Here is a 13,037-nt window from a genome sequence, read left to right as displayed (position 1 = left end):
AGGGGAGGAATGCCCAGGCTTTCCTGCCTTTTCCTGTGCCTCCCATTGGCTATTCCTCTCCAGAAATCAAATGGCAAACAAGCCTGAAAGATGCAGTCTATAAGGTCAACCTCTCAGTTCACAGGACAAGGCAGAAGAGAAGTCTGGGAGGTGGGTAGACAGAGAATGTCTACACAAACTCCTTGGGCAGCATCACCACAGAGCACATACCCAGATCAGCCTGAGGCCTAGTGGGAGATGGGGATTGGGCAGTGTTTCAGAAAAGGAAAACACACAGCGAAGCTGGGAGGGAAGAGCAAACATACATGTTGCCTTATACAAGGTCTTACTTCCTTTCTTTCTGACCTGCAGTCTCTGTGAGCATCAACAACTTGTACCCTGGCTGTGAGAACGTGAGTGTGAGGAGCCGCAGCATGATGTTTGAGCCGGGCCTCACTAAAGGAATGTTGGAGGTGTTCGTGGCCCCATCCCACCACCCGCACTGCTCTACCGATGACCAGTCCACCAAGGCCATCGACATCCAGAATGCCTATTTGAATGGTATACCTCACCTGGCCCCAGAAACGAATGTCTGTTTTCCCCTTGATGGGATTTTAAGTTATTCCTCAAATAGGATTTGTCCGAGACAGTATCTATCATGATTATTATAAAATCCAACAGAAGTTCAGCTGGGAGAGACCCAGACTGAAACACTACTGGCTAACACAGCTCAAGATTAAAACTACACACAAGGGTATCATTAGCACTTAGCGAAGCACCTGCACACAGCAGATGCTTAATAAATGACTAATATGTAAACTAATACCTTTTTAAAACTAGAACTGAACACCCACTTAGATGGGACATCTCATAAAACACACCCACTAGTAGTCTGTTGATCCAAGTAAGAGAATGATTATTTTTATATTTATCTAAAGCTGAAGCTAATGCTATCTAGAGTTTAGCTAATGCTAAGATTTTCCATCAACAAAATTTAAAATGTGTTCTTTCAAGCTTTTCCAAGGGGAGAGGCTTTAAGTCTTTCCTGAAAAGATTCCCTTCAACCAGCAAATCACTTGCCAGGCTCCTGGTTGGTCCTAAGTCATTTGGACAGGAGTCTCCTGCTTTGTCAGAGGCAGTTTAAAGCCAAGGATGAGAGCTTGAGGTTTTAGAGTTAAATACCCAGATTCTAACCTGAAACAGCTTCTAACTCATTCTGTGGCCTAGGACAGCCTACTAAATTTTCCCGAGACTATGTGTGCAACTGAAAAATTGGGCTGTATTAGTCCATTTTCTGTGCTATTGAAATACCCTACATTGGGTATTTTATAAAGGAAAATGGTTTATTTAATTCACAGTTCTGGAAGTCCATATTTGGGTGGCCCCATGGGTTTGACCTCTGTCGAAGGCCCCTTCACTGGGTCACTTCATGGCATTGGCTTCATGATGGGAGTTTATGCAAAACGGAGCAATTGCATGGTGAGCCAGACACTAGGGAGAAGCCAGTCTTGACCTTTTATAACAACTCACTTTCATGGAAACTAACGTCCCAAGAGATTAAGTATTACTCTCTTCCAAGGATAGCACCCCCATAATATTTTGTAATTCTGTCATGTGCCAAATGTAACTTATTTTGGAATCCTAACTTATTTCAGGACACAGAATCTTTTCTCACATGTTCTCTCATTGACACAGAACCTTTTTTCATATGGGCTCAATTAATCTTCTGAATTTTAGGACAAAGGAGGGCAGTTTGCTTTCTGGCTCCTTCTTTGTCAGGAGTCAGCTTTCTAGGTAAAGATGGAATATGTATGTGAACATGTATCAAGCTGTGTCATTATGGATGCATTATACATGCTTCTGTGTAAGCTGACAGGAGAAACTTTTTGGTGTCTTTCCTATTTTTATACACCAATATTTTAAGAGAAAAAACAAAGTATGTGTGTGTTTGTGCCTATATATGCACACACACAATGCCATGCATGAATCTAGGTGCACACACACAAATACTCACCCATACCTCTCCAGGCTATCATGAGTAATTATGATGTAGATATAGCTATAGATGCCATATTGAAGGTATTTAGGAAGAAACAGGACAGCAGATACAGATAGAACTAGGGAAACAGACATGGGTCCACATGATGTATGTGTATAAGGATTCATGTGTGGATCTGTAACTAGGTGGGTGTGTACATGTGAATGCCATAGATATCATCAGCCCTCCTGGAATCCCCCGAGTGCTTAGAAATATTATGATTGAAGTTGGTGGTATTTCGGGATAGTATTCCTTATTTTTCTTTTTCTGTAGGAGTCGGGGATTTCAGCGTGTGGGAATTCTCTGGAAATCCTGTATATTTCTGCTGCTATGACTATTTTGCTGCAAATGATCCCACGTCCATCCATGTCATCGTTTTTAGTCTAGAAGAACCCTATGAGATCCAGCTGAACCAAGTGATTTTCTGGCTCAGTTTCCTGAAGTCTCTAGTCCCAGTTGAAGAACCCATAGGTGAGCTGAGCCACCAGGGGGAGCATACTTCCTGCTCTGCTCCTGCCTGTGCTCTGGCCTTGCCTCTAGGGAAGGAACAGGTGCAGGCCCTGCATGTGGCCCACCACTGTGACTCCCTTTCTTCTACCCTTTCATTAGGAGACATCCACACTGGGAAGCTTCCTGGGGTCCAGCTCATTGTTGGGTTTTGCAGGGAGTTTTTGTCTCATGATCACAAATTTCTGTTCAAAGGCCCAAATGGAGCCACTCCTTCAGTGCAATTTCTAACTTATTCTACACCCAAGAACTGCAGTCATTTTTGCTGAGTGCAAAGTTGAATCCTCCTTCCATGGCTTGTATTCTTTTCCTAAAGGGTCCCTAATTCATCAGCAGAATGAATTGCTTCATCCTGCAGATCCATCGAGCCTTGGAAAAAGAGCACCAGCTGGCCTGACCTTATTCTTAAGAGAAGATAACATGTGATGAACTTCTTTTCAGACAATAGGAGAGGCATCTTTATCTGGGGAAAAAAAAGTCAGTGTCTTTTTCCAGAAAAGCATAGAATGATAAAATAAATTGGGCTTAATCCCCCTCAGGGTGCTGCCACTTTGGCCTTTGTTTCTCCTTTGTCTTGTTTTCTTTTTAAACACTCCTGCAAGTGAGAGGCACCTCCTGTATGTCATGTAGTTTCTCCTGGGCCATCTCTGGTGTGGCTACATTCAGAACTTTTCTTGGTTCTGTGAAGGGCATTCCCCTTGTTGGAGGTAAAATCTTCTCCCTCACACAGAAAGGGCTATTTGAAGGAAGCCCTGAAAATGTGCCTTTTGGGTTGAGGTGGGTCCTTGTCTACTGCTGAGAATTCTCTTGGAGGCCTGGGAGTGTGCTTGCCTATTGCTGGCTGGGCCTGGGGTCTTGTAGGGTTTGCATTGCACAGATGGCATGGGGCCCTCAAGTCAGCGGGCAGCTTGCACATCACCTGGAGAGGTAGCTTGACCTGAGGCCAATGTGGCCCCTCACCTGGACAGGAGAGTCAGCTTCCTGACAGGTCTCATTGTCTGTCCCCAGCCTTTGGCGGCAAGCTGAAGAACCCACTCCGAGTTGTCCTGGTGGCCACTCATGCTGACATCATGAATGTCCCTCGTCCAGCTGGAGGCGAGTTTGGATATGACAAAGACACTTCCTTGCTGAAAGAGATCAAGAACAGGTGAGGGATGGCACTGGGTCTCCATCCAGGGAGTTGGAGACCTCCTACCTCAGGAATTGAATCATTGTTGTGGAAGCAAAACAGAAGTCATGGGACCCAAATGGAGGAATCAAAGGCCTTTCCTTCTTGGTTGATCTTTCTGTTGTATTTTAACTTTTAACAAAGTAATGAATACACATATAACAAATCCAATAGAGTACCTGATAAAAAGCATGTCACTTCCTTCCATATGTTCCAGCACCACTGCCCAGAGATAACTTTTGTTGGTTCTTGTAGTTTTCAGAGTCCCCCTCCCCCACGATTATCACTATAGCACTAATCAGTATTTCTAAACATATTACAGATCATTAGTGGATTATGAAATTATATAGGGGGTCATGACCAACTCTCTCTATAATGAGATAGAATGAGAAGAGTGGAACACAATAGAATAGATCAGAGTGCTTTTCCTGTGAAGTATTACTTTGTACACCTTTTGCTTTATTTATAATATATGGATATGCACAATCTATATTTGCCTTTTTCCATTATTGTGATGAGGAAGGTAACTTACAAAGAAAAAAGTTTATTTAGCTCATAGTTTGTTAGGTAGCTAGATCTGGATAAGCCCTCCTTTGCTGTGTCCCATCATAACAGATGGCAACCTAAAGGGGTCACCTAGGAGAAGGAGTGATCATCTGCTGGAACAAGTAGCTCCATATTTTATAACAATCCTCTCATGAAAATTAACTGGAATTCTATGAGAACTATGTTAGTTCTTTTGGAGAGTAACATCCCAATAACCTTAATTATTTCCAATTAAGCCCCAGCTTTTAAAGTTTTCATCACTGCATCAACACACTAGGGACCAAGCCTCAAAAGCATTAACCCTTGAACCACCAAGGGTTACATCAAAGAAAGTTTGAATCTGCAGCTCTATATAAATACTAGTAACTCAAATATTGTATTATCAATTTCAGGTAAGAATACAAAATTATATCTTTATTACTAGTCCCTTTGCTTTCAGGAACATCGCTTCTTCTCAATTGAAAAGTGAGCACACCGACCATCCCTTTCCTGCCTCAGGCGGAGGTGACATATTTTCACACTGTGTTCCTGCTGATGTGTGGAAACCCCATGCTCCTTTTTGTGTTTCTCGGAGTGCATGTTATTTCCCCCAGACCTCTGCACTTAGTGTGACCAGGCAGGGACAGAGAAGCCTTTGCAAGGTTACCAGGACTTTTCTTGCCTCCTATAAGCCACTGAGGCAAGTATGAACCTGTCCACTCCATGAAAAGACCTAGAGAGATTCAGGCACCTATTCTCGCCATAGGTTTGGGAATGATCTTCACATTTCAAATAAGCTGTTTGTGCTGGATGCTGGAGCTTCTGGGTCTAAGGACATAAAAGTTCTTCGGAATCACCTGCAAGAAATTCGGAGTCAGATTGTTTTGGTGAGTATACCCTGGAGGGGTCTGGACCCAACTGTTGCTGTTACCAGCAGGGAGCAGGGTGCTTCTCTCTCTTGCTTTAGTTTTCAGGGGGTGGCTTCACTGTCCCAGAACTGGGTGGGGGGGGCAGGGAATGCTGTCCAATTTCTCTGTGGTGAGGCAGGAAGAGAGAGAAACAGGAAATGATAGGAGATGGAGGGTTGTAATAGGCAAAAGGGAGCCATCTGGTGCATGAAATTCTTAAAGTTTTCATGTTTTGCTTAAATATAGAATTGCTTTTTACAAACTAAAAAGCAATTCTGAAGTGCTTTATTTTGGAATGTTTAGGAAAACTCTTGAAAGGTAGAAAAACAGTCACTAGCAAAATTTACTGGAGAACATGTTTAGAAAATTCAGAGAATTATAAAAACAGTTACTTACAATTTTATTGAAGGACATGATATTATATGAGAACAAGAAGAATGAGATTGTGTTCTTGCTGTAGGTAAAATATAAGTAAATTTTTCACTTTTTGTGAAGTTGTATAAATTTAATACAATTCCAGTTAGTATCTATGTGGGAGGAAGTGGGTAGAGTTTCTTGAAAGAATAAGTAGAACATAGTATAAAGGCTCTATAATTAATTAAATAGCAACAGCTCAGAGAATGTCTACATAAATCATAATATCTATAGAAATTTAACAGAAAACAAATACATTATTTTCATTTAGTGGGGAAAACTTTTACTTAATAAAAATCCTATTTCATTGGTTAGCTGCCCAGAATGTAAAGTTGAACTATCCTACAAGATAGATACCCAAAATTAATGGATTAAAATGTTTCAGTATGCAAATACAAAGCAGTAAATATCCCAAATGTAAATTTTGGAGAATATGGTTTTAAAATAACCTGGGACTGAGTAAGCAAGGTAAAAACAACCCTAGAAATTTTCTAACAATGTATACTTATTTGACAAAGTAAAGATTAAAATATATATAGATGGTAAAAAAAATTATAAAAATTAAAAAAATAAAATGCTGAACTGGGAAAAACATTCTCAGTGCACTTGACAGATAAAATATTATTTATCTAAAATGTACAAACAGCTCTCCAAAGCTGGTAAGAAATGGAAAAACCTGCTAAATGGAAAACATGCTAAAATGGAAAAATGATAATCTGTTCTCAGGCATGTCCCTGCTGCCCAAGCTTGAGCCTAGACTCTCCCTCTCCTACCCAGTGGGGCCACCTCATGATTTATCTCCCCTTCCCAAACCCTGAACATCCAGCAACAGACTCTCATTCCAGACAGGCTTTCAGAATTCTCAGGAAACCCTCTCCTTTCATGAAGATCCTGACCTCACACCTCAGATATCCTCAATTTCCTGTCAAAGTCCCATGGCACAGTTGGCAGATGGCAGGCTTCTGGGAACATGATACCAGAAGCCAGTGGGCAGTGAACTTGGAACAAACAGTAGCCTGTGAAGAGCCAGGTGCTCCCCCAGGTCAGGATCAGGGCCTCTATTCCCAGGGAGCTTGAAGATTTTGAGCTGAAATGTGGTACATTAGCTGCTGGACAGACTGATGCCCCCGAACTTCTAAGGACAGGCTGGTAGAACCCCTCAAATAAACTGCCTTTATCCCTGAGATTTTTTTTTAAATTAGGAAATAGAATTAGCTGATACAAAAAAAAAAAATGTGATTTGGAGACAGATGTCCAATTAAGGATGCAGTGCGGTTTGTAGCTTGTGTGGTGTCTAATTAGGATGGTGTGTTTGTTTAACCAACTTAAAAGGTTAAAAACCAATTTCAAGCCAATTACCAATAATGAATCTAATCTGAAATAGCATTTCGACAATAGTCCCCATGAATGTTCTCATGTTGATAATGATACCCATGCTCTTTACTTCTCTGTGCTCACCATGTGACCACTGCTCTACTGAAATAGTCACTAACCATTGAATGAGGGAATAAGAAAGTGAGTGAAGAAAAGAAGGAGGGAGGGAAAAAATGAGTAAAACAAGAAGAGTTGATGAACTTTAGTAGATGGATTGAGTCCACAATTCCAAAACAAATGTGAAGACTCACCATCTATTTAACATGATCGACAGTGCCTCTACACAACTGTATATTTGATAGATTTTGCTTACATACAGTTGCACTAAAACACTAATTACCCCAGTACTCCACAAGCAAAGTGTTAACTCATTCACCAGGGTTATGCACAGCATGCAGGAATAAATGGGATCCTCTTCACTGGGCTCCACCTCCTAACACCCTCTGCTAACTTGCCTTGCCCTGTCCCTGTAGGGCTGCCCTCCCATGACACACCTCTGTGAGAAAATCATCTCCACGCTGCCTTCTTGGAGGAAGCTCAATGGGCCCAATCAACTGATGTCACTGCAGCAGTTCATGTATGATGTTCAGGACCAGTTGAACCCCTTGGCCAGTGAGGAGGACCTCAGGCGCATCGCACAGCAGCTCCACAGCACAGGCGAGGTAAGGGCTACCCGGAGCCAGGAATGTCCTCAAGGGATTCCCGGAACCCATTTCTGTCCCACAATCCAGCTCCTGAAGTATGGATGAGCATGGGGTAACAGAGTGGAAATGGCCCAGTTACCCACAATATCTTTAGTTGTGTTGCTTTTATAGCATCAACTGATTTTTAGAACTGCAGTTCTCTGCATCTGCTTCACCTTAGCAGCTGCTGTTGAGTTTTCTTTGGTTTATTTTATCTTCCAAATCCTGTTAGATCATGGGTACAGGACTTCTGCCCTAGGTGATTAGGTCTATTTTCCCCTCATTGGGCACCTGGTTCTTCCTTAGTCTTCCTGGCAGTCTTCAGGATAGCTGCTCCTGGTGTCGGGAGGTGCCGGCTCCAAACAGACATCCTAGGTTGACAAACAATTGAGAAAAGATAGTGAGGTGACCTAACTGAGAGGATGACTGGATATGCTAAGACAGATAAGTAGTATCATAATTGGAGTACACAAAAATCCCAGCAACTGATGCCTGCTAGAAATGACAGAAAAGTGGAAATCTTAACTCTTGGTTGTGTGACATTCAGCACTGCGATGCAGTTTGGAAATATTGTTCTAATTGCATTGTTTGCCCATTTCCAGGAAAGAAATCCATCCTATGAAATTCAGGAGACAGCATGAGCTATTCTGGGCCAAGAGTAGCTATTCTGAATATTAACAGCTAGAAGCAGTTCTGAAAATATTAAAAACCAGAAGCTTGACTCTCTAATCTAGAGAGCCATGTCAGGGTCATGTCATGAATTTTCAGTCTAAGGCTCAATTTTGAACAGAACCATATAGGGAAGGCATCCAAAGGCCTAAGCCAAAATAGTGAAGAGGAGTCCACCTGTTGCCAACAGGTACAGTCTGAAATCCCTATGAGGAAGAAACATGTTCTGATCACTGTTATTCATAGCACTATCCTAGAATGGAGAAGAAATAGAGGAAAGGTAGCTGTTCTCTAAAACAAAGAGTGACTTCTGGTTTTTGTTATATTTTTCTCTTTTCCAACTTTTGTTTTTTGTATTTTTTTGGTATTTGGTACTGGGGATCGAACCCAGGGGTGCTTTATCACTGAGCTACATCCAAGCCCTTTTCGATTATTTTGATACAAGGTCTTACTAAGTTGGTAAGAGTCTTGTAGGCTGACCTCAAACTTGTGATCCTTTTGCCTTAGCCCCTCTAATGCCTAGTTATTACAGGCATGTACCACCACACCTAGCCCCACTTGGTTTCTTGAAGAAATAAACATGATCCAAAGAGCTGAAGTCTCCTTTGTTCACTATCTTGGTCTCATTCCTCTTCTTTCTTGGGGAGAACTGTTATCATGGTGGTATGTTTTTCCAGACCTTTTTTTATGAAGTATGTTTAAAATTTACATAATGGCATATTAATACCACATTCTGCATCCTTTTTTGAAAAAGTTCAAAAAGTTGAGAGAAGTTTTAAGAACACTGCCATGAATCCTCATATACTCTACACCTAAATTTACCTTTTGCTGTATTTTCTGGGTTTCTCTTCTGTTCATTTACATATTTATTTTAAAGTGTCAATACATTGTACTTCTAAATAATTTAATCTATATCTCCAAAGAGATGGATGTTTGCCCACATAATCTGATAGCATTAATGATTATATTCTAGAAACATAACATTGGTATAGGACTATGGCTATGTCATCTTTATACAAAGGTTTTTCTATTTTTCCCAATAACTTCTCTTATGGATGTTTTTATTCATTTACATATTTATTTTGGGATTCAGAATCAAGTTGAAAATTACCCATTGCAGTATTTGCAGTGTTTGATTACCATATCTCCTCTTATTCTTCCCCCTTTTCTCATTGTCTTTTTTTTTTCCTTTCATTAAATATTGGACTTTTTTTTTTCCTTTTTTTTTTTTTTTTGAGAGTCATATGTAGTTGCTTCTCAGAATCTCTCTTATGTTCTCAAGTTAGTTTGGGTGGAATCATTATTTTAGAGATGAATCCATGAAACTGCCCTGTGTGGTTTCTTAGAAGGTCTGCTCAGGTTCTCTCGCTGGGATTAAACTTCTCTGTGCTCTTAGTGATGGGTGCCTTTGCCTTGGGTTCCATTCCTACTGGTGACTTTGTATCATCCCCTCTGACAGATCAACATAATACAGAGTGAAACTGTGCAGGATGTGCTGCTCCTGGATCCCCGCTGGCTCTGCACCAATGTCCTGGGGAAACTGCTTTCGGTGGAAACTCCCCGGGCCCTGCACCATTACAGGGGCCGCTACACCATGGAGGACATCCAGCGCTTGGTACCCGATAGCGACGTGGAAGAACTGCTGCAGATCCTGGATGCCATGGACATCTGTGCCCGTGACCTGAGCAGCGGGACCATGGTGGATGTCCCTGCATTGATCAAGACAGATAACCTGCAGCGCTCCTGGACAGACGAAGAGGACGAGGTGATGGTGTACGGTGGTGTGCGCATTGTCCCTGTGGAGCATCTTACCCCCTTCCCATGTGGCATCTTTCATAAAGTTCAGGTGAACCTGTGTCGGTGGATTCACCAGCAGAGCACAGAGGGTGATGCAGACATTCGCCTATGGGTAAGCGGCTGCAAGATTGCCAACCGTGGGGCAGAGCTACTGGTGCTGCTGGTCAACCATGGCCAGGGCATCGAAGTACAGGTACGCGGGCTAGAGACTGAGAAGATCAAGTGCTGCCTGCTGCTGGACTCGGTGTGCAGTACTATTGAGAATGTCATGGCCACCACATTGCCGGGGCTGTTGACAGTGAAGCACTACCTGAGCCCCCAGCAGCTGCGAGAGCACCATGAGCCCGTTATGATCTACCAGCCACGAGATTTCTTCCGAGCACAGACCCTGAAGGAGAGTTCCCTGACGAATACCATGGGTGGGTACAAGGAGAGCTTCAGCAGCATCACCTGCTTTGGGTGTCATGATGTCTACTCACAGGCTAGTCTTGGCATGGACATCCACGCATCGGATTTGAACCTCCTGACACGAAGGAAACTGAGTCGCCTACTGGATCCACCTGACCCTATGGGGAAGGACTGGTGCCTTCTGGCCATGAACTTGGGCCTCCCGGACCTCGTGGCTAAGTACAACACCAATACTGGGGCCCCTAGAGATTTCCTCCCCAGCCCAGTTCATGCCCTGCTACGGGAATGGACCTCCTACCCTGAGAGCACAGTAGGCATCCTCATGTCCAAACTGAGGGAGCTGGGTCGCAGGGATGCTGCAGACTTTTTACTGAAGGCATCCTCTGTGTTCAAAATTAACCTGGATGGCAATGGCCAGGAAGCCTATGCATCAAGCTGCAATAGTGGCACGTCTTACAATTCCATTAGCTCTGTGGTGTCCCGGTGAAGGTAGCCTGGACTTGGACAGGGTTTCTTCCAACTGCAGAAGCAAGGGATGCAATTCATCCTTTCTAGTGGAGATCTTGGGACTTTCCTTCCTGCGCCCACATTCTGAAGATGCTAGCTTCCCTCCCTCCTGCTTTGCCTGTTTCCCTGCCACCATCTCCCTCCCTCACACCTATCCTTTGTCTGAGGATGGTCTTTCTAGTCAAGAGGGTAGACAATATCCTTCATTTTGGCCACTTGAAAAACTAGTGTCTGTCCTATCAGTGTTTTGGACTTCATCTCTCGTCCTACAGTACCTTGCTTCTTACCAGTAATTTTATTGGAATTCATAACTTTTCAATGAAATTTTTTTAAACTACTTTATTGAGAAAGCGCACATTTATCCACAATGTATATTTCTTACACTCTTTTCTTTGTTATACCAGCTCCTCAACTTATCTTTTATATTTGTAGGAGAGACTCCCATGCTTGGACCCCCACTGTATGATTTATAAACAGACAATATGTGAGTGCCTTTTGCAGAAGAGGGTTTGTCTGAAATCATCTAAGTCAGCCAGGCGCTGTCACCAAGGAAACGCTACCTCTCTGTCCCTTGCTGTATGCTCATCATCGCCAGAGGTGCTTCACCCTGAGTTTTTGTTTTTGTTTCTATTTTCTTGGTGTTTGGGGTGGGGGTGTCTGTTTCATTCAGCAAGGAAAGGGGACAACGAAATCCTCCTCCAGGGTGATTTCATAGCCAGTGTTGTTGTTCTACAAAAACATTTTCCACTTGGCTTTTGTTGCAATGTCCATGTGAATGTGCACATGAAACCTACAAACTGTCACGCTTCATCATCCTCTCTCATCTCAGGTAGAAGGTTGACACAGTTGTAGGGTTGTGAAGACCTATGTAAGAATTCAGAAGATCCCTGGCTCATGATTTGTGGCAGTCTGTTGTGGTTGGTGTATAGAAGATGGTTTCCACATTTAGATCCTGGTTTGATAATTTCTTGTATTTGAAGTCAAAAAAGAAAATACAGGAACAGGCTTTCTTGCAGTGATTTGACATTGTGATAGAATTTTAAGTTGATGAGGGAAACATGTCCTAATTCTTCTGTCCTGAGAAGCATGTAGTGTTAATGTTATATCATCTGTGTGTGTGTGTGTGTGTATACACACACACACACACACACACACAATGTATATACCTATATATTAATACTGGTATTTTTACTTAATCTATAATATGTCATAAAAGAAATGTTTGCTTTTCTTTTTTCTTTTCTTTTTTTTTAATAAATAAACTTGCTTATTGCATTGGATTTGTTGTTTGTTAATTCAGAAACAGTTGTCTCTCTTTGTTGGGTTTTCCCTATCAACACCTCACAAACCAATCATGAATCCAGAAAGCCATTAAACCTAAAGCCCCAGAGGTTGGAAAACAATCAAATTTTCTTAGGTGCTTACTTATTATTGATGCTTACTGTGGCATGGGAAAGTAAAAACAGCCCAGATAATTTTAACATTTGTTCTCACTTTTTGTGTTCCTATTTATCTTTTTAAAATTTTTTTATTTGCTTTAGTTATACATGACAGTAGAATGCATTAATGCACTTTGATATATAATAAATAGATCCGATATAATTTCTCATTTTTCTGAGTTGTACTGTAGAATCACATTGGTCACGCAGTCACATATATACGTAAAGTAATAATTTCTGTTTTGTTTTACTATTCTTCCTATCACATCTCCTCTCCTCCCTTCCCTTCACTTCTCTTTGTCTAATCTAAGTTAATGCTGTTCTTCTCTAGTGCCCCACACCTTATTGTGAATTAGCATCTGCATATTAGAGAAAACATTTGGCCTTTGGTTTTTTGGGATTGGCTTATTTACTTAGTATAATATTCTCCAACATTTAATGGTGAATGCAATAATTTCATTTTTAAAAACTGAGTAATATTCCATTGAATATCTATACCACATTTTCTTTATCCATTCATCTATTGGAGGACACCAAAAGCGCTATACAGATTTAATGCAATTTCTATTAAAATCCCAATGACATTCTTCATAGAAATAGAAGAAGTAATCATAAAATTTA

At 41.7% G+C, this 13,037-nt stretch overlaps 1 protein-coding gene across 4 annotated transcripts in view; it reads left to right on the top strand.

Annotated features, from left to right (window-relative positions):
- The window catches only part of Dapk1 (death associated protein kinase 1), a 187,222-nt gene extending 174,965 nt beyond the window's left edge, over positions 1-12,257 (top strand). For all 4 annotated transcript variants that reach the window (XM_027923110.2, XM_071600485.1, XM_071600486.1 and 1 more), the window contains 6 exons: positions 352-540; positions 2,291-2,488; positions 3,533-3,671; positions 4,984-5,104; positions 7,387-7,575; positions 9,725-12,257. In XM_027923110.2, the coding sequence (XP_027778911.1) occupies positions 352-540; positions 2,291-2,488; positions 3,533-3,671; positions 4,984-5,104; positions 7,387-7,575; positions 9,725-10,957 (2,069 nt within the window). In that variant the 3' untranslated portion in view covers positions 10,958-12,257. The remainder of the gene's footprint in view (positions 1-351; positions 541-2,290; positions 2,489-3,532; positions 3,672-4,983; positions 5,105-7,386; positions 7,576-9,724) is intronic.
- The last annotated feature ends 780 nt before the right edge of the window (positions 12,258-13,037 follow it).

Source organism: Marmota flaviventris, chromosome 13, assembly GCF_047511675.1.
Source record: "Marmota flaviventris isolate mMarFla1 chromosome 13, mMarFla1.hap1, whole genome shotgun sequence".
In the NCBI taxonomy this organism is placed as follows: domain Eukaryota; kingdom Metazoa; phylum Chordata; class Mammalia; order Rodentia; family Sciuridae; genus Marmota; species Marmota flaviventris.
The sequence above is the reverse complement of the archived record's forward strand: the minus strand, read 5'-3'. Positions and strand labels throughout refer to the sequence as shown.